Source organism: Mugil cephalus, chromosome 2 (genome assembly GCF_022458985.1).
Source record: "Mugil cephalus isolate CIBA_MC_2020 chromosome 2, CIBA_Mcephalus_1.1, whole genome shotgun sequence".
NCBI classification, from domain to species: domain Eukaryota; kingdom Metazoa; phylum Chordata; class Actinopteri; order Mugiliformes; family Mugilidae; genus Mugil; species Mugil cephalus.
In genome coordinates, this window is record NC_061771.1 from 8,936,748 (window position 1) to 8,958,706 (window position 21,959).

The window sequence follows — 21,959 nt, forward strand, 5'->3', positions numbered from 1 at the left end:
ACATTTCACGCTGACACCAGGCGAACACGGGGCTCATACACTCACATCCACGCACACTCACACGCAGGCAGGCAGGCAGGGCTCACAATATTATCGACTGATCCAAGTCAGGAGTATAGTGGAGGAGAGCACATTGGAGGTAAGTTGTTGTTAAAAAAAAATACTCTACTCTGGGGTTTCCGTGGGGGACTCGGAGCCTGGGTCATTTCTTAAGATCGTGTTCATTTTAGCCGTAGTTCTTTCTTTGTAATTTTAGGTTTCACCACTTTTTTTTTTTTTTTTTTTTTTGATCTGTCTCTCTGTGCGCTTTGCTGTTCGCCCCTTTACAGACGGGAAACACTACTGGCTTACCCCAGCGGAATGAAATTGCTTTAGTTTTTAGTCAGATCCATTTTTTGTATGTTTTCTGACTATTAACTAAGCATTTTAAAGGGATTCGAGGCGTGGGTGGCGAGGTTTTTCTCTGTGTTGTTCGGTGGAGGAGGAGGGGTTCGTACGGCTTGCCAAGCTAGCGAACGACATTACGCAGACCGGCCAAACAACTTTAAATGGTGTTTAAAGTGGGTAAAGTTGATTTAAACTCGGTTTTGTGGACTAGTGCGACTTGGAGAAAGCGACCGAGTACGATAAAAAAGGTTGTTGTACTTTTAGAATAAGGATAATAATGCGTACACTGTGGTAGGCTACGCGCACTAACGTTAGCATAGCCTCCCGTGAGCTAGCGAGCCACGGCTCGGTTGTTATCAAGTAAACGATGCTGGCCAACCGAGAGACAAATGTCGCCCCAGTCCCTTTAAAAACACTATATTACTTCGGCGGCAAAACGCCTGTAGCTGTTTTTAATCTAAAACACACAATGGCATCTTGAACAGGCAGCTTTGCGTGGCGTTAGTTGTTGAACCAGTTTGGTGAATCACCGTGTTTGGTTAATAGTGACAAACTTAGAGGGAAGTCAACTAACGTTACCCAGCTAACTCACCATTACAGCACGTGTTTGATCTAAATAAACCCGCATGTGTTGATTAATGTTTTGAGGCGTAGTCTTAACAGTGGATGCCCCACGGCGTGGTTTAACTCTTAAACTTTATTGTTTTTTTTTTTTGTCTCTTAAAGGATCTTCTGTGAGAGGAAACGAGAGGAAAAAACGATAAAAACAAAAAAGCAGAAAAAAGAAACAGAGGAAATCCCCCGAAAGGAAATGCCAATCGCAGCCGCTGGACAGCCAACGACTCAGGAGCCCAGAGTTTTCCCCCGGCTGCCCTCCACCCCGGAGCCTGTCCCTAAAGGGGCTGATTTATTTGACGAGGCGGGGGCGGCGGAGTCGGCGGAGCGAACAGAGTACGGGGGCGCGCAGGGGGGCAGAGGACTCGGGGGCTATAGTTACAGCCAAAGCGGCTCGAGGGGCTTTGTACAGCCCGGATCTACCAACGGCTCTCCGCCGCAGTCCCCGGCCGCGTCCTCCTCTTTTCTCTTCCATCCCTTACACCCCCACCAAATGGCCATGGAGCCCCCAAGGACTCGATCGCGTTCTCGCTCTGGATATTACCAGCAGTACGGTGTCGGGAATGGCAATGGACTAACCGGCAGCGGAGTTATGGTATCAAACCACCATCACCATCCACAACAGCAGCAGCAGCAGCAGCAGCAGCAGCAACTCCATCCACAGCAGCAGCAGCAGCAGCAGCACGGAGCCGGTTGCGCACCACTTGGAGCTCACAGCAACCACACGGAGAACCAGCAGCGAGCTCCGGGAAGTAACGCCTCTCCCGGCATACAGAGGCTGTCTTCGGTTCCCGGAGCGCACCGCATCCCGGCTGCAGGTAAATGTCCCCACTTGTCATTGTCACCGACTATGTATGTGGTGGTGTACGCTCAAGTGAGAGAGGAAGAGGCGTCCCGCGTTTTATTAGACTTTTATTTTCACGCAGGCTCCTCGCTGAAGTGATAGAAGTCGAGGTGTTTAGTACCTTTTTAGAAGCAAACTGAGAGCAGGAGGAGGCAGCAGCCCCGAGGTTGGCATGACTGTAGTGTCTGTGCATGTGTGAACACATTTGATGTATTCTAATTAGATGGGGTGTTTTTATGTGCTTGTCAGGGAGCTGTAGTGTGGACGTGGTGCACAGTTAGCACATGCAGTAGGTAAATGAACAACAGCAGTCTGTGGTGTGGACTGGGACAGCCTCAAGCCAGCAGAGCTGCCGTGTTTAGTTAGTTAACCAGACAGTGTTTCTTAAGACACTGCTCTACTTTTAGTCGATTACAAATGTTGATGTAGCTACGTAACGAGCCTTACAACGCGTAGGCTACTCTTTGTCTAAACTAGGCATAGCCTATCCTTTTTAAATCATTGGTACTTGGAGTAAAAATGATTACTGCGTAAGCTTCGGGGTTGACTCTGTGGGCCACAAAGATGAAGCTGTGAACAAGAAGTAAGAAATAAAAGAGAGTAGCTTTACCTGTCACTCACGTAACGCTCATGTACAGCATAACATTTCAAGTTGGTTAATGGTGAGATGGCACAAACTAATACAGACCAGCTTCTCTCTTGCAGAGGAAAAATATAGCACTGTAAATCCTCCATTGATGTAGCGATTTAGAGACTTGGCTCACCCGAATGACTAAATTGGATCCTTTACAGAGTAGGTTGGTTGTGGCCTAATTATTAATGAATGTGCAGTTTTCGTAAGCAGCATGGACACATTCTGTGTCAGATAGAATTTCACATTCGCTGAGGCTACCAGGAACACTTTTCTTTGACTAAATCCAATAGCACACCAAACAGGCTTCTCAGGTTAGGAAAACACTTATGTAGTTGACTTCAGTGGTATTTCAGAAAATGATTTAATAGTGACAGTTTTGCAGACCTATAAAGCTAATGCCCATAAATCCATATAGAGATGGTTTTTCAACATGTGTTATAAATTTAAATTTGGAATTGAAATTAAAATGTAAGCTAAATGAGAAGAAGGATTTAGGTCCGTTTTCCCAAGAGTTGTCTAACCACTAGTACTGTTTTTACTTGTTGGGGTAACGTGACAAGCACTCAGAGATTCGTGTATACTTTCATCCTGGGTTAGCTCAGTCACACTGATATGAAAGTAATTTGCATTAAAACATAAATCTGCCTTCTACCAATCCAGATTCCACATACAGTCACAAGCCTGTAGCATTGGTGACAGCGTCCGCATATGTGTGTGCACAAAAAACTGCTGTGAACAAGTACTGGAATTACCTGTCTGGGAATGTGAGAGCAAGAAAAAAATCCAACTGAACCCACATAAACAAATAAAGACTTTCCCTTCTGGACACCTTGGACTCCTAAACCTGAGTTACAGTAAAATGTAGATTCTATTTGTGAAAGAAAGTGAGACGGCAAGGAAATCAGGCAAATGATTAAAATGCATATATAAATATATATGTTGGCTTGCAGTGCCTCATTGCATCACCAAAGAGGTTGTATTCACCACCAGTGTTTATCGGTTTGCTGTGACCTGCGATCCGTACTTAGTCATGGTAGCTTGGCTATGACATGCTAGCTTAAAGATACCTCAAAATCAAACCAATGCATGTATTGACAATATTGTATTTCAATTTATTTATTTATTTATTTTTGGTCCAGAACAGGAGGCTCTGGCAAGTCGTTCCCTGGCACAACACATAAAAGAACATTAATTGGGAAAGAATACACATGTACACATTTGTATTTGTCCCTGTTTTTAGCTGTATTTGCTTAAGCAGGATTAGATAAATCCGAGAGTAACAAAAGTGTTAAAAAAAACAAAAAACTTATGCTCCCTTTTGTAGCTCAGTACGTGCAAGTTGTGTTTTATTTAAATCATACTGTATTTGTTTTATTTTAGAGGGCTATTTACTTATTGTCTTAGCAACGGGAAGCATTGACACCAATGTATAGCTATATATTCTGTTACAAGAATGAAGCAGCTGGCTAGCTGGAGCTTTCCCAACGTGACACACCTTTTTATTAGACCTGATTTCCATTGCAAGAATTGGTCTAGCTTGTTGGGAGAGTGTGAAAGGGAAGGAGAGATACTTGATCCATTCTTCTCATTCTGGTCACCTGCGTTGGGAATGAAAGATAATGATATCCAGTACCCTCCAATCCCTCTTCTCCCTCTCGCCTTGTGGTCGGTTGCAGTTCTTTTGGTCCCATTTCCTCTTTTGTGCGTTTTTCTTTCATGCTTGTTTCATACTATCTGTCTCGCACGCTCTTTTCTTTCCTTGTTTTGACATTTCATCTTGTATACAGTTCAAATGACTGAAACTCAAGGTGCAAAAGAGAAGCACAGAAAACGCAGAGGAGCCCGTGGTTAAAACTGCTGCCAAGTTGGTTCAAGTGGATAAAAACGTCCTCTGTACCAGTTGATATCCTACCCGGATTCTGACCCACCTCTGTTGCAGCCCATCCTCTCGTAGTCCCATTCATTTCTCCCTCCCCTCTGGATCAGTCAACCCTTTCTGTGCCCCCCTCGTCCATTCTCTTTGGCCTCCTCCCTCACATTTGTCTAATGGAGGGATCGTTTTAATGGATTGCCCAAAGCAGCAGAGAGGCAGACGTTCCTGTCACTCTACCCCTACCATTCCACTCCACTCCTATCCTCTCCATCCTTCTGTCTGCTGCAGAAGTGAAAACATGCACTCTGTCACTCTCTTTTTTTTAAACTTTTCTTTGTCTTGTCACCCAGGCAACACCCTCCTGTTTGGAGAGAAACTCATTCACTTGTATTGACCGAGTAGCAGGGGATCCCTGCTACTCGGTCACTACAAATAAACAACAAAGCAGTCACTTTGGTCAGCAAGAGGAGATCTTTCGAATAGTGGCGAGTGACCTTAAATTAGCCCCAAATCTATGGAAAGGACTCTGATCTGGTTTGGGAAAAGTACTTCTAAGAGGGAGTGGAAGAGAGAATGGCGGGTTGCTAAAAAGCCTAAAGAAAGGTCGGTATACAGTGAAGAGAAAAAGGCCAAGAAGAGTTCAAAACTGCACAGAGAAAAGGTGGTTTAAAAAGAAGCCATTGCTGGGATTTGGCAGTTATATGAGTGCAGCGAGGAAGTGCAGTGCATGAGTTTTAGGAAGGTCAGGCACGGAGAGGGGATGAGGAAGGAAAGGGGGAGTTAATTAGTCTGTGGCCAGGGAGTAATGGCAAAAGGAGGATGTGAACAAATTTCATGGACTAGGGCTCACTGTGAAGGAGACATTGCATGTCATGAGTATTGCTGCAGGCAAAGCACAGGGAAGAAGTATGCCTCGCGGAGAGCATTTGAGTATGCAACCTGGGAGGAGGTGTGGATACTGTGACTGGAAAGAGAGATGAAGAATTATTAGCTGGGAGCAGGTGGAGGCATAGAGACAGGAGAGGAGACCAGAAACAAGTTTGTGGGTGCAGGTAAAGGCATGTGTCAGAAAGGCAGGAATACACATTGAGTGAGTTAAGAAAGAGAAGGATGGGAGTGGGACGGCTGCTTTTTGCTCTTGACATCGGCTCTCGCCTTCTGTCTCTGTTAATATAAGTTGGGATGTGCACCGGATGTGGCTTGGTTGTGTCATGGATGCAAATCTATGGCTTTACTGTCCTCTGGATGTGGTAGCACAGAAGGTGTTGTTCTCTGTATCACCCGTGTGCACTGTCTGCCATCAACGTAGTATGAAGTGTCATAGCAGCCATGGGCGCTGGCAACTCTTCCGTTTCTTGTGTGTGTACTTTAATGTCTGTTGCTTTTGTGGAAATTCTATGCTTTGCTTGTCATTTCAACTAAACCACTGTTTTAACCAGCACACCTCACTGCTCATATGCGTAGACTGAGTACCCCACCTCAAGTCTGCATATGAATTAATTGACTTGTTTTGCGCTTTGTTAGAATTTCTAGGATTGTAAGAAAACTTTTGTGTATCAAAACTTGCAACACACTTCACTTGTCTCTTGGTCCACACGTGCACAGATTTGGTTTCCAAACAGTCATCACTTTGGCAACATATGGCAGAATATGCTACATCCATCGAAGGTTCAAGCCTTTGTGGAGTTATAATTTGTCCAAAACAAGGACTCTTTAATGTACTGTGCATGCAGATGAGCTTCAGCAAGATGGAGCGATATATTTTTTAATGGAATTATATTTTTATATTCATGGTAGAAATGACAAACTATCCTAGATACAAACTATACACAGAAGATTGTCTGAATAGATTTTAGAGCAGCTTTCTATTTAGATTTACTAATGAATGTGGACACACAGTTTTACAAAACAGTGCTATAACAAATTTATGTTATATATATATATATACATGCGCTTTTGAAACTTCACCCGAATACCACAGGTCAACCCATGCTGGTTTCTTGTGCATTGCATGAAGTAAAAGTAGTTTGAAACTTCTTCTCTTCTTATTAAGAAACTACACACAGCTCTCTTTTTTTAGTTGAGAAATTTCCCTCATCTAAATAAAGTGACGCTGACTCCTTCAATCGACAAGTATCTTCATTCCGGAGCAACAATTAATGAATTGTAATTCAGAAATTTGGCATTTGCGGTGTATTTCCTCAGGTTGAGCATCATCTGCCTTTTCCTTTTCTTCTCATCTCCTGACTTTTCGTCTCAGATGGTTTCTGTCCTTCACTGGAGGAGAGGGCGGTTGTGAAGTCAGAGTGGAGAGTGAGAAAGCACAGGGAGTGTGAATGAGCAGTTCACTGTGTGTATTTGGTGTGTCTTCGTGGACTTCTATACCGACTTGGTGTGTATGTGCACACGCCTTGTTTACTTGCTGCCTGGGTGGGCTGGGAGTGGGACTGTCAGAAACATATGCACACAGGCTGAATGACGTCACTGTCAAAACATTCTTCCTGTCAGGGATGGAGGAGAAGTTGACAGTGTGAAAGGTAGATGCCACATAAATTAATATGTTGCATGCAACTGGAAGGAACACTCTTACAAACTAATAGTCTATGGAGCTGTTATTGGCAGTGAAACCGGACTGGGTAGCATTACACCGGGGCAGAAATTGCCCTTGAGCTGCTTGTGTGTGTTTGAGTCCTGCCAGACAGTTTTGGCATACTTTACACTACGTTCAAAGCTTTTTTTGGTTTTTTGTTTTCTGAATCCTTTCCCCCCTAGTTTTTTTTTTTTTTTTTTTAAATAACCTCCACAGAATCATGATGACAATAATAATAATAATAATAATAATAATATGGTGCGTAAGCATATTAAAAGTGAACACAGAAGAAACTTCCCTGTTGAGTCAATTGTGAAAAACAATCTTCACATTTTTATATGATGATAAGTAAAATTAATTCTTTGGTTGACAGGGAATTAAATATTTTGCATTGGCAATTCTATATTTGAAATAAAAATGCAATCAAGTCTTTCTTGCATAAGCCATATAATTAAATATGACAAGCTCAAGTAGATGTCAGATATGGTTTGGGTAGAAAGGCTAAAACCAAAAGAAAATCTCAAGTTAAATTTTTTTTTTTCTTTTGTGAAGCCGAGACAAGATATGACTTATGACTTTTTATTTAATATGTGCTTTCAATAAAAGTGTCATTTACAGGCAGTGACTGGAGAACAAACGCAGGGTACCTTCATCAAAACGGTCTGTATTTTGGCTTCCAATGCCACGTGTTGTTATGTAGCAGTGCAACATGTGTAGAGATGCACAAAAGAGGTTTTATGGACAGCACAAGTTTTTGCATTAGTCCACATTAATTTCCATATTCACAGTGCATGTTCCTATTTTGACTTCCTATTCAAACAGTAACTTTGCAATCAAGTATGTTGCGAGTTCAGAGGAAAAGGTTTTAGGAGCAACCTCAAGGACTGCAGCAGTAGTAGAACAGAAAAGAAGATAATGAGGAAGGAGATGTAGGAGGACAGTGAAGTGGGAGAGAATGATTCTAATTTCTATATGCACACATCAAGCACGTGTGAAGCAGGTAATGACTGGGCAAGCGTTATATACCCACCTATTTTAAGCCTGGGTATCGGCTTGTTACTTGACTGCTTTGCGCTAAAGTGTGAAGTGTGCTGTGACATGTGTTCAGGGGGCGGGGTGATGTGAGCGGCGCGTGTTCGTGTTACGCATGTGTTCGGTTGTTTTGTTTTGTTTTATTTTCAGTACATGTAAATAGGTAAAAGTTCTTCAGCAGCAGTCAATGTGGGTTCTTTCAATTTAGCCCTTTGTTCCTGCTGAGCTGGTGATTTGTAAAGTAAGCTTGTTACTTATCATTCACCTTATCTATCCAACCACCTTTCCTATTCAACAGCTCTCTCCTGTGTTTTTCTGTTTTGACTTGAGAGAGGAAGAGGGTGTTTAATAGAGAAAGACTGCGAGAGAGGGGGTGATGGAGATCGCGGACAGAGATGGTGCGATAGGGCATGGAAAGGAAATGTGGATGCTGTGCGATAAAGCAGCAGGAATATATGGGAGAGAGACAGGCTGGCAGATAGGGAAATAGATCGGTAGCTGGGAGGGATGGTGATGAAGTGATGGAGAGTGTGAGGAGGAGGATGTGTAAGGAGGGTGTCTGAGTTGAGTGCAGGGGGGAGGGATGAGAAAGGGAGGGAGAGGTGGAGGAAATGGATAGAAATAGCTGATGCACTCTGAGGCGTACAGAAAATCAATAGCAGCCAAGAGGGGAAGCCACAACCCCCACCCTGCTCCCTCTCTGGCTGTTCCCTCACCCTCCACTGCTCTCTCCCTCCAGTCGTTCTTCTTATGCTTTTTCCTCCACTCCACGTCCGCTCCTGTCTCCCCTTCCTCTTCAGTGCCCTCACCCTTTCATGTGCACTTCCAGTCCTGTCCCCCTCTCTTGTTCCTTTACTTTTCCCTCTTCTTGTCATCCACCTTTTTCTCCTTCGCACTTCCTCTTCATCCTGGTTTACCTGAACAAACAACTGAAGTCAATGGCAATTTTCTGGAACCATTGGGAAGGTGTGTGTAAGTGTGAAAACAGAGTTTTTTTTTTTGGTCTGGTCGGCAAGCTTAAGCTAGTGTTGATTGCTGTTACCTCTTTCTACATTTGTATAGCACACCTTTATAAATGTAACACGGAGCAGAGCAGGTTTTAAAATCTGCACTGAGTTCAGCTCCTTTTTGTTCGCTTGCATGTATTTGTTTGGTCAAACTTTGCGCTGTGACCTCTTGGATTGTGGTGGAACACTTGCTGTCTTCCTTTACACTTGCTTTAGTATTGTAAGTCAAAATATTTCATATTATTTGATTTGCATAGTAGAAGAAGAAATATAATTATATATCAATTAATTATTATATTTGGTAACTGCACAATGATGCAGACTATTGACGACTGCCTTTCCCTCTCTATGGTAGAAACCATCTCTTCTACCTTTACAGTTACAAAAATAACTTGGCGATCTGTTGTTATCAGAACAGTTTTCTCCATGTACACACATTCAAAGCTTGTTTTCTTCTTCTCACCATTCAAGATCCTGTCCGCCCATCCCTTAATCTTTGATCCTTTTCACAGTTTTTCTTTAACTACCATACACAACATTGATATCTACTCTACATGCTGTGTGCATATGTTGCCGGCGTTTTTCTAGAAGTCTACAAGGGAATGAGTGGTTTGTATTAAGCTACTAGTCTTATGCCTTGTTCAAACTTTGCGTTTACATCTGACATCCGATTACTCGTGGCCAACTTAAAGTACAGGTGTGAACACACCAAGGATGCATTGAGGTTACATTTGAGAGATCTAATCTCTGACCACATTTGTAGGTGGTCGTTGCCGCATGTGACCGCATTCTTTCAACTGTGCGAAGACATAATTTGTCCCGGGCCACATTTCACGCTGCCTACTCAGCTGTATTTTTTCCCCCCATTTATTTGGAAATAAATACACGCAGCCAATTGTCCAGTAACTAACGTCTGTTTATTAGTAACGACAGCCTTTTGAAACATTCTGTCCTTGCAGCTGTTAACCAACTAAATCAGAAACGAATCTTAACAAGAACGGACGAAGGCAGTTAAAATCTTAGACAGGAAACCTCTTCACTGTCAATACTGTAATATCCTAAAAAGGTTTAATATTCTTGATCTTGATAGCTATCAAATCTTTATTGATACCTGGTTCATCTTCAAAGTTTTGAATGCTCTTGCCCCTCCACCTCTGAATGAATTTGTCCAGAGAAAAAACATTGAAGGACGAAGAATGAGAGCTGTAACTAGAGGTGACTGTAAATAGTTATCTGTAAGAGGTACACAAAGCTGGAACAAGTTACCACCACACATCTGGAACAGCAACAACTACTTACTTTTCAAAAAAAAATCTCAAACACTGCTTAAAAACTAACCAGACGTGTACTCACATAGCCTAAAAGTTTTCTTAATCTGATGTTTGCTCTCTGGATCCTTGGACCATGTCTCTTCTGATACTGTCTGTCTGTGATGACGTTGTCTGTCCGTGTTGGGTTCTGTAATTGTCTTTTGTATGAATGTTGTTTTAAAGTCTCTTTGTCTGTGTTGTGTAGCTGCCTTGGGACTACGGCTGAAAATTAGCATCTGTGCTAAGACCGGCATGTTTACACTGATGACTAACGCATCAATGTTGACTAATGTGCACTGTCCCAATTCAATAAACTAATAATAATAATAAAATTACTTAACAATCTTACTTATAACCTGACGCTAGGGTGGAGAAAAATAAACAACTAACAAAATGAGAGCGATATTACAGATTATTACGGCATACACACATAAAAAAAAAAAAAAAACAACACACAGCGCTGTACATGCTTCCTAAACAGCAAAAGTTAGAGATCCATTAGCGAGAGCAGCAGTGTTCTTCTGGGCTCTAAATGAAACAACCCGGGCCTCAGTGTGTTCGTGTAGACAGTCCAGTTCAGGTTGTTGCCTTCAAGCCTCGTGAGCTGTGCTGCAGTCTCAAGGTCCAGCTCTCATTCTTCTCTTTAAGTACGCCAAGACTACACAAACAGCCGTGTTTACACTTTAATTGATGCCTGGCTTTGCTGTTGAAATGAGGTGATCGTTCACATCACTATCTACGTCACATTTCCTAAAATTGATTAGATCGTCCGTATCATTATTGCCTAAAATATATAGCAGAGATGTTTTTGTGCACATTGTAATTCACACCGCCTTTCCACCATTCAGCTTTCTTCGAGCCCCTTAAACGCAGAAACTGAATTGTGTGCCGGCTGTTAGTTCAACAGTGGACATGATGTCATTGAAACATTTTAAACCTGATCTGTAGCTTCTGTGTTTGGCTCTATAGAGTGACTCTAACTGAATGACTCGTCTCTGACTCAATTTACAGGATCCTGACAGTGTGCAAGTGAGACCATATTCAGGCAGCGAGCTGAATTTTTGCCTATTGTGATCAGTGAATGAGTGTTGCACAGAAGAGCGCTATGCAGCCAGCGGGTCCCATGAATGCTTCACCAGTACTCTCCCCCAAATCATCTCAGTGGAAACAGCCTTTTAGCTGCTTTTCACTACACTAATATAAGCTTTACTTACCTCAACCTTTTCAATCCATTTATTTTGCTTGCTCTAGGGATTGGGGTATGAGAGGAAAGTGTTTTTTAAGGATTGAGAATTTCAGTAGAGAAAACCTCTCTCTTTCTGTCCCTTCTCCTTCCTCTCCCTGCCTCTTCTTTGTTGTCAGTCATTGCTTTTCTTCAAAGAGAGAATCTGTGAGCAGGAAAAATCCCACAAACAAACAGCCGAAAGGTGAAAAATACTCTTTTAAAATACTTTTTTTTGCATCTTTTCCCTTCTAGTTTAGCCTTCTTCATCTCTATTGTAAAGGTAGCCTTGTCTGGAGTGCCCTTGGGAGCGCTTACCCTTGGTGCGAACACCGCTGCTACCATCTGTGGTGAGGACGTCCCCAACTAAAGATGTGCCCATGAAAAAGGGAAAACAAAAGCCTGAATAAATAGAAAAGACAATAAAAAGATGAAAGGATTGTGGAAAAACAAAAGAGTAAAAGTCTTAGCTGTGATGCAAGCGGCGGTATCATCAGAAAGCTTCTCTAATCCTGGATTACTGTGTTTATTTTGTGTGTGTGTGTGTGTGTGTGTGTGTGTGTACCTTCACTGACTGCCTCTGATCTAAGAGCATATACCATATGGGTTTTACTTGTACACACGGTCAACACTCTTCCTCACAAACATGTTGTCATTGTTTTTTGAAGTTGTGCATTAAATCCCAGTTACGTTAGAACAATAACAACAAAAGGATTAAATGCTCTGTATGGAGATAAGCAGGGGTCTCCACGCAATGACTGGGTATAATGCCACTATCAATTTCAACAATAGGTATTACCAACATGTTTTGTAAACACATTACCAACATTGAATTATAACTAATACAACAATAATACAGCCGCACAGCACCTTTTTCACTGTCACGTTCTGTTTCATCTATAAATGTGGGAAAGAGAGAAAAAAACTATTTGTCTGACAATGTGTTAAAGCAAAAATAACATTTTCAGTGCCTTATTTGAACTGCTGCAGAAATTCAAGGCTGTCGCTTCACACCACAACTCAAGGCTTGTTCTCTATGTTTTTCACTGCGCTCTGGAAGCTGCTGTGATCTTTTGGGATCAGAAACTTATAGAATTACAGTTTTTACATTAAAGTGCTGGTGTGTTTGGCGTTTCAAACTAACTCCTGTTGGTTCATTTGTGAAAATGATGTGTTACTGTTACGAAACATAGAATGTGGAAATGTGTAAAGTACCTTGTGTCTTGGTGTGTGACCTGTACTTCCTTCTCTGTGCAGGAGCCTCCGGTGGGCCCTACCACTGCCACCCAGACCATACGTACGGAGAGGAGAATGATAAGGTAAGCCACAACATTTTATAGGAAGTGGGTGAGAATGACAAACTTGTCTTCTGTCTTTTTTTTTTCCAATGATAAAACCTTAGAGATTTTTGCTTTGACATTTATAGCATCAAGACCACCTTGAGAAAACACAGACACAGCACACTGTGCAAACATTGGCTCTCTTTGCTTTATGTTTAACCACAGCTGAAGTATTGTTGTTGAATTCTATGCAACTTCATAGAATCTATAGCAGCATGAGCCTGTGGCAACTGAAGGAAACTACCTGGCTTGTTCTACAACAACACCACGCAAACACTAGTCGGGGCTGTGTCTTTTTTGACAGTCAGGTTCATTTTTGTGTGTACTTCCTACTTCACATCCAACAACTGCGACTGACACTTTTGCAGAAATTTCAGCCAAATCAAATCATACAAATACGTCCTCAATTAACCTTACTGAGTCTTTGTTGATCCAAAACAGAGACGTAGAAGCAGCCAAAAATGCAAAAGCCGATACGCACTACTAGCTGGGGACTGTATTGGTTCTGCGTTGTCGCTGTAGCCTCTGCGTCAGCTTAACGCAGAATTATAACCTGCCTATAAGAAACGAGAATGTGCTGCACATGTTTAAGCAAAATCTTTATTATCAGTTGTGTTGACATTCCACCATGTGTTTTGGTTTTTATTTTCATGTTGTGAAAAGGATGCAGCAGGCACATACCATATTTTTGAATAAACAGCTGATAGCCAGTTGCTGCCTGGCAGCCAGCTTGACGTTTTCCCAACCACAAACTTTTCGTGTTTGGTCTGGAGTTGCTTCGCTTTGGAATTCATTATTCCAGGTAAAGATCTGCCATTCAGCTGAGCTGAAAGGCAACAATATGGCTGCTGTCAGAAAAGCAAAATGTTAAATTCCACTATACTGACCAACAATGAACAGTAGTCAAGGCTTTGTCAAATTATACGTCATAATACATGGCTCTGATTATCGTATTGCATGCAGAGATATTTGTGTTTCTCTGCATCAGTTGAACACGGCCCATAATGACCTATCAACAGACTCATATTCAGTCAGAATTCAGTCTTACACCAGGCTAGGCCAGTTGTGGAAATATTCTTTCTTCACAAAACTTACAACTTGTCCTTTTCATTATTATAATATTAACGCTTTTGCATACATTGTTTTGATCATTTTCTGCAGCATACAAGTGTACTTCAGTAAACGATGAGCAAAAGTAAGCAGATGAAGTGTGGAACAGTGAAGCGGGAGAAGAGGGGAGGCAGGATGCTGAGGAAGGTGTTGGTGAAAGCTTGGAGGGAGTGAGGGAAGGGAGGGAGGCGAGGCCACAAACAGGGAGGGGGTATTGCTAATGATTTCACCTCCAGCTGTGGAACTTGGTTGGAGTGAGAGAAGCAAAAGGAGGGGAAGGAAGGGAGGAACAGTTGCAGAGGAAACAAAATGGGCTTTGAAATTTTGTTGATGGAAAGAAAATAAGTGGGGGGAGGGAGACGCGTTTGAGTGTTAGTGGGAGCATGTCTGAAAATATTAATGAATCTGTAAAAGCAAATGGCTACATTTGCTCAGTGTGCACTTTCATGAACAGATTCAAGGGCTGGAAAAGAGTAGTTTTTTTTTTTTTTTTTTTTTTCTTTTCTCAGTTGTATGTTCCCGGTGTGTATTTGCATGCACTCTGTGGGACTGTCTTTATTTTGGTTCTCAGCAATGACAGGGAAGCCACAACAGCTGTTGGCCACAGTTACTGTGTATGTGTGTGCGAGTGGATGCATGCATACCCCGAATGTGGACATAGTGAAATAAAGCGTGGAAGGGTGTGTCTGTACTTCTGCTTCGGGACATCTGTCCAGCCTGGTCTGTGCACACACTGGATATGGACACAGTGAGGAAGAATGGGAGGATGTGTGTGCAGTCTCCACACTGTCAGCGCTGCAGAATATAGAGCAGTTCACAGTTTTTCCAGGCTGCGCTGGGAGTCATTGTGTTTGCTTGTCTGTGTGTGTTGGCATGTTTTTCCCCTCTCATATTTTCTAGTTTTCGAGGACACAGCTGACGTTCAGAACAACAAGAACGCAAGTAGTACATAAGGCCATGTTATAGTACATAGCTAGAGGACACACACACTCCTTTGTCTGACAGTGCTCCCCTCCCACTAACCCGGGCAGACAGGCCCATCAAACTTTCATACTAATGGGCAATAGTCTGCATGTGTTAAGACCGCCTGTATGTGTGTTTGTGCTATCTAAGAACCTATCTTGTCCCCTCAGATTTAAACCCAAGGTTTCCAACAGTCTAGACGGGCAAAGGGAAAAACAAGATACAAATGGAAAGATGGGACTAAAAACGGGGTCTGGGTTATCTGATGGAGGCGAAGGGGGGAGGGGAAGAGGTTTTCGAAGAGGGTGGGGAGAATGTGTGGTGAGGCTGGCTTAAATATGAAAATGGGCAGAGTAGATGTCCCAAGGGTTTTGGGGTTGGGGCGAGGCTGGTAGAAAGGTTGTGGGGAGGAATGAAGAGGGGGTGGGGTTGGAAGTGGATGACTGGTGCCCTCCATCCCATGCTCTAATAGGCATACTCCCAGCACTGTGTGTCTATGTTGGTATTGATAAGAAAAGCTTTGTCGCGTTGCTTTTGTCGAACAAAGTGATACTGTTTCACATTTTGTTTTGTCTATGTGACGACAGTGAATTTCATTACAGTATTTCTGTTTAATTTGCTTATAACTATTTGTAGAAATTGTAATGTGACTTTAATCTCATACAGTTTATGAAAGGCAGGATGACCTCATGCTGTTGGAAACATTTCACTTGAATCAGGCATTAAGTATCCTCTTAGAGTGCTTACTTTGCTTACCACAACGGTATTCCTTTCTCAAAAGCCTAAACTGAGGTCTTGCCTGTTTAATAGTTAGGGTCAGTTCACTCAACTAATAGCCACGAGACGGTGCGTCTACAGTTCAAGTTCTCTGGTTTGACAAGTTTTTGTTTTGTTTGTTTTTTTAATAAAACTAAATGAACTGAACCGCCTTGAATGTCAGATTTGTTCTACCAACCTGTGTAGAGGCTGTGACTGGTAGGAATGAAATATCATCTTGAAAGCTATCTCAGTACACCGTGTCTATTATTTGGAAGCGTTTCTGTCATCCACATCCATTTGCCCTCACATATCGTGGCCTGCTTGACAAAGACAGTCCGTAAATAATTAGAGAACAGCCTGTAGTTTGAGGAGTGGACGCAGCAGGAGAGGATGTGGTCAGCTATAATATGTCTTTGGAAGAGGCTGAGGCAGACTTGCCATCCTATCATCAAGTTCGCTCTGGTCAGGACCAAACGAAGTCGTTGTTATGGTTTTGTCTTTCCTGTAAACTGGTCAAGCTCGGGTCACATCCAGTGCTGCGAGTGAGCGTTTAGTGTACAGTCTGTTTGGCCCGACAGCCAAAATACATTTCGTTCTGGCTTGTTCAAACGGCAGCGTTTGCCTCTGGAGGGCTTCAGAGGGTATTGTTCTTTATAGGCTGTAGACCTCAAACGGTGGCAGCTGCCCATGTGTGAATGTGAATTTGCGCATGTCTACAGGCGTTTCCATAACCGTGTGTGTTGCTGCAGTCTGCTCTCCAGCTGTTTCCTGTTAGCTATCACACTGCTCTCAAGGTTGCTGAGCTGTGTGTGTCTGTGTGTGTGTGTGTGTGTATTTAAAAAGTCACAGCCGCTGAGTCATTTTTATCACACTTTAACAATGTGTCTCTCCCACGAAGAGGGGAGATGGGAGCAGGGATCGGGTAGGTAAAAGGGGCAAAAGTGTTGAGGTGCTATCTTGAAACGAGTTTTTGTATGTGTGCTGTCTCTTAAAGAACATGTGTGTTCTTCAGAGTACGGCAAAGGTCCTCCTAAGAGAGGATGACTAAGATCTGACACACAGGCCTCTCTGTGTGTGCTTGCCTCACCCCATGCCAAGTGTACGAGTCAGTCTTTGACAGTAAGTGAAGTGACTCACAGATGAGTCGATAACGATCTATATGATAACTCCTTAGTCAGTTGTAACCTGGCTGACTAAATGTTGAGCTGCGTCACTGTTCTTTGTCTGTCACGGTGTTCTTTTGACTCCGCGGGAAAGTATTCGTCGGGCCATCCAGTTGAGGGCGTGTACTCGTAATTCTCACATGGGCTTGTGAGTGCTTGCCTTGTGTTTGCATTTCCTCACTCCAAGAGGAAGTGACTTTGAACCCTCAGGGCCCCCGAGTGCTGGTGGTGTAATATGCTCTCTTTCACAAATGCATATACGCACACACACTGGATCATACAGGAAATGCCATGAGTCACAAAGGAACATAGTGCCTATGCAGTAGTCGAGCTCATAGGCCTGAGAGCCTGTAAAGCTGGATGAAATTGATTTATTTGATATGAGCGCTATGGGTCACTAACCACAGTACCCATCCCCTCTCTCACCCTCCTCCTTTTTTTTTTCCCCCTCTCCTCCGCTTTCTCCCCCTCCCTCGGCAGAGTGAAGAAAGTCCCAGTCCAAAGCGCCAGAGGCTGTCCAGTCAGTCTGTCTTGGAACAGCTAACCTCATCTGCCCCCCCACCATCCACCCCTTCTCCCCCCATACGCCCCTGGGAGTCAGGACCTCAGAGTCGGAGACAGCCCCACCCACACTACCACCAGGAGAGATGCCTCACTCCTGCTCGGCACAGACGCAGGTATGGTGCCGTCTCGATTTTTCTACACTTTCGCTGCAAGAAGTTGCCCTGTGTCTAAAACTTTCCCTCTTCGCTTTTATAGCCCGCCAGCGAGGCGCCAACGTGGCCGTCTGTCAAGGCCTCCCCGTCACATGCCTCCCCATCTCCACCCCTCCACCCAAGGCCCCGCTCCTCGCCTGTCTCCGTCAGGGCTCCAGGATGAAAACTACCACCACAACCCGCATCACTCCGCACACCAGACGTACCCAACGCACACCCCCAGCGTCTATGGTCACCCTCCCACAGCTGGTGGCGGAGGCGCGAGTTCAGAAGATCCCAGAGCTTTCCACCCCCCCACCTTGCCTCCACGACTACTGCACCCAGCCGCTCATCACCACCACCATCATCATCAGCAACAGCATCACGCAACCCAACAGCAGCAAGGAGCCATGGTCCTCGACTTACACGAACAGGTTCGTCTGCAGATGCTGCATTTTTGCCTGGAGAACAGGCACATGTGTGTGTGAGGTGTTTCATTAACTTTGGTGGGTTTCTCTCTGTAGCTGCAGCAGGGGAGTGTACCAGTCTCCTACACAGTGACCCCAGTCCCTCCTCACGGTCTCACAGCGCCTTTGTGTAGCGGGCAGCATCTTCCTCCCACATGCTCCTCCCAACAACAGGTCCCCGCCTGCAGTGTGGTCTTCAGCACTGGACAACATTATCACCCGGTGAGAGGAATAAAGCAGCGCGCAGTTTTCTAGGAGTGTGTGCTTTCGATTCTTAATAAAAAAAGCACACTTTGTACTGTACAGTTTCTATTATGGCTCAACCAGAGAAAAAAGTGCACATAAGGAAATTGAGTAAAATGTGTGTCAGAATACTTCCCTGCTTGGAGTAGAGTTGCTTCCCTATGCGAGACTGCCACCTTGTGGCAGAATTCTGCACATTCGCTTTAAATTTATTTTAAATTTATTGACTTATTTCTGTCTTTATCTTCCACCTTTTTTCTAGATGATACAGGCATGTTCAATGCAACATTTGCCAGTGCCATATGCCTTCCCCTCACTGCTGTCCAGTGATACACAGTTCCTGCTTCCTCCTCCACCTCACCTCTCTCACCACGCACCCCACCTCCCCACACCTGGACAGTTCCTGCCATTCCAGGCGCAACAGCCACGATCGGTATGTGGACAATTTGTTATTTTCTAATGCATCTACCATTTATCTACACGTAACTTGCATTATTCTGTTGTTGAATTTGTTGCAATACATGGACATATGGCTACACTGTCTGCATAGTTGCAGCTTTTAACACATTATACAAAGACTTCACAACACAGCCACTTCTAGCCAGATAATGCTGCCGTGTCTGCGGTCTTCAAATAATTTGCAGCTCATTTTTGAAGAAGTGTATAATTAGAAAAGAAAAAAGCGCTGACAAAAAATAGTAATTATGTCATGCTCAGGTTATTATATCTGTTTATTATATTTATTTAGCCAATTCATTTTGGTTCTTCTACACCGTGTCATTAACATTCATATAATAGAAATGGGAGAAAAGGCAGAGAAGTATTATTTTCTTTTTGATTTTCTTGATTTTGCTAAATGCATTACAGAATGCTGGCCGTCATCTCTGGCTCTTTATAAGACTTGTTTTTCTTTTTTCAACTCATCAGCCTCTACAGAGAATTGAAAATGAGGTTGACGTTCTCGGAGAGCAGCTTTCAGTAGGTGGAGGCTTCAGCTATGCCCACCATCACCACCACCACCACCACCACCAGCCTCCCTCCACCCTACAGCCCTCAACGTCACTCCAGTTCCTTTCACACCATGATCCCCTGTCACAGGAGCTTTTTACAGTGGTAAGTATATGAATTAAATTACACATTTAGTCTCATCACAATGTACGACTGCTGTGACATGGTTAATTTGCTCTAAATGTAATGAATGTATTTCCTTCTGTCTTTCACAGCCCTATCCCCACTTTATGCCTCGTCGATTCCCAAGTCGGCGTTACCGCTCTCAGCAGGCCGTACCTCCGTCTCCCTACCACCCCAGCTTCCTGCCTTACTTCTTGTGAGTGTTTTCAGGCTTATGTTAAAGTATACAGGTCTTTCAAGCCTTTTGAGAGTACTCCAGATTGAAAATGAATGCAGTGTGTTAAACTTTATGTTCCTTGTATTCATCCACCTACAGGTCAATGCTCCCTGTGCCCCCAAATGTAGCCCCCGCTATCAGTCTAGAGCTGGATGTAGACGATGGAGAGGTGGAAAATTACGAGGTAGGAAAAAGCACTGCCTTTCTATTGAGCTAATGGTATCAAATGACGCAACATCGTGATGCAATGATGTTCTTTGAAAGCAACTTTTTGTAAACCTCGTCTTTCTGTGTGAACCCTTCAGGCCTTGTTAAACCTGGCAGAGCGTCTAGGAGAGGCTAAGCCCAGAGGTCTGACCAAGGCAGATATAGAACAGCTTCCATCATACAGGTTCAACCCCAACAACCATCAGTCTGAGCAAACACTGTGAGTACCTCTCTCTCCTATTTCTCAGGTGTTGATGATGTTAAATGTCAGATTTGAAATGTTACCATAGGCCAGTTTGTAAATTCTACCAACCTTTGTCTTCCAGGTGCGTGGTATGTATGTGTGACTTCGAGTCTCGCCAGCTCCTCAGAGTTTTGCCCTGTAACCACGAGTTCCATGCCAAATGTGTAGACAAGTGGCTAAAGGTGAGCAAAGACATTCTTTATGTGAATAAGTGTAAATGTATTTTCTTTCCCACTGAGCCCACAAATCTTAATAATAATTCCTCTGTGTGTGTTTGTGTGTTGGCATCCTTTGACAGCTGTGATTACGATCAAAATTTTAAAATCCCTGTAACCTTCTATACTATAAACACTTTCTTTGTTGTGCTGTTTTTGGTTTATCAGTATTAAATATACTGATTTCTCTCCTTATTTGTTTGTGTCATCCAGGCCAACCGGACCTGTCCTATCTGTCGAGCTGATGCCTCTGAGGTCCAGCGGGACTCTGAGTGATCTCACATCAACAACCACTCTCCCTGTTGGATGCACCAACCAATCAGTGAACTTCTCTCCCTTTATCGTACGCCTCCGCTTACACATCCTTCCACACAACTGGGACCAGTTCTCCTTAATCCTTCACTCTTTAACCCACATACACTGAACAGCATTTAGCGGTGGGAAGACGTCCTGTGACTCGTGCTCTCTTTATCGCTGGACTTCATACGCCTTCTGTTTGGGAATATCGCGCCCCCACTACTCTGCCTTGTGCTTATGGTTCCTGCTTACTATGAATGGCCTTTGAAACACACATACAGTGTCATCGTCCCCCCCCCCCCCCCGTCATTGTGAGCCCTTCCAAACTGGTGCGACTTGTATGTAGTTGTACTAACAAACACTGGGGAAAAGTGGCAATCCAAAGATTATAACAATTTGGTTGTTTTTCTTCTGGTTAGAAACTAAGCATCCACAGCTTGGCAAGCTGACATTTTCACTAGACTTATTCACAGAATTATGATTGCAGTTGAAGAGTCAAATTTAATTTGTCTTTGTGGATTCTTGCATTCCTCGGTGCCAGAGCAGTCTGTATGGAGTGAAACATGTATACGGTACACTGTGTGTCGAAGAGCGAGCGACTTTGAGACAGTGGAAAAATATATACTTTATTTTCTTTATACGGTTGTCTGTGTGCATGTGTTCATGTGGTACAGTGCATTTACCTGCTAAATTTGCCTCCCCAAGGTTGACGGTGACTCCAGACCTTTGCAGCCAACATTTGTCCAAAAATCCTTTGACAGAAAAATAATAATCTCTGTGTCACAAAAGCTATGGTTAAGGTTTCTTGATATTTTCTGCCGTACAGTATTTTCGAACTTAAACACAACAAATCAATGCTATTTGTCCCTCTCACCATGTCCACTAGGCTGAGCCATCCATCCATATTAAGCGGCTGCAGTTGTATTTTCGAGACGTATGTAGATTTATAGAAAATGTTACTGGATCTATCTTGGTACTGTTCTCCAAGTATTGGCAATCCGGTGTTTTCTCCATCATGAACAGGGAGAAAGTTTGAAGAGGCCTAAAAGGTCACGGCTGAATCTACTGTGATCACTGGTGGATTTGACACTTCAGCACTTTAACATGTAGATTTGAGACCTACACTCTTTTCATTCAAAATAAACCGCTTCTTCACAAGCGATGTGCGTACGAGAATAAAACGTGAATGCATTAGAAAGAGACGTGTCCTACACAGCTCGAGATTCCAGTATCTGCAGTGCCACAAAATGTCAGCTCTCGCATTCTCATCACACATCTGTTACTTTCCTACGGTTTTTATTTTCTGTTCACTGTATCGTTAAAATGACTTTATCTGTGTAAGGCTTATGTCAGCATGTCATTCTAAAATATATTCACATGAGGCACAGATCAGA

At 43.3% G+C, this 21,959-nt stretch overlaps 1 protein-coding gene across 1 annotated transcript; it reads left to right on the forward strand.

The window, feature by feature from the left end:
- rnf38 (ring finger protein 38) lies at positions 1-21,203 on the forward strand. The gene is made up of 13 exons (XM_047578542.1): positions 1-139; positions 1,114-1,820; positions 12,772-12,833; positions 17,330-17,526; positions 17,609-17,978; positions 18,069-18,233; positions 18,517-18,687; positions 19,182-19,367; positions 19,478-19,581; positions 19,702-19,786; positions 19,908-20,029; positions 20,136-20,235; positions 20,482-21,203. The coding sequence occupies exons 2-13, from the start codon at positions 1,199-1,201 to the stop codon at positions 20,542-20,544; spliced, it is 2,247 nt and encodes a 748-aa protein (XP_047434498.1). The 5' UTR covers positions 1-139; positions 1,114-1,198; the 3' UTR covers positions 20,545-21,203.
- Positions 21,204-21,959: the final 756 nt, after the last annotated feature.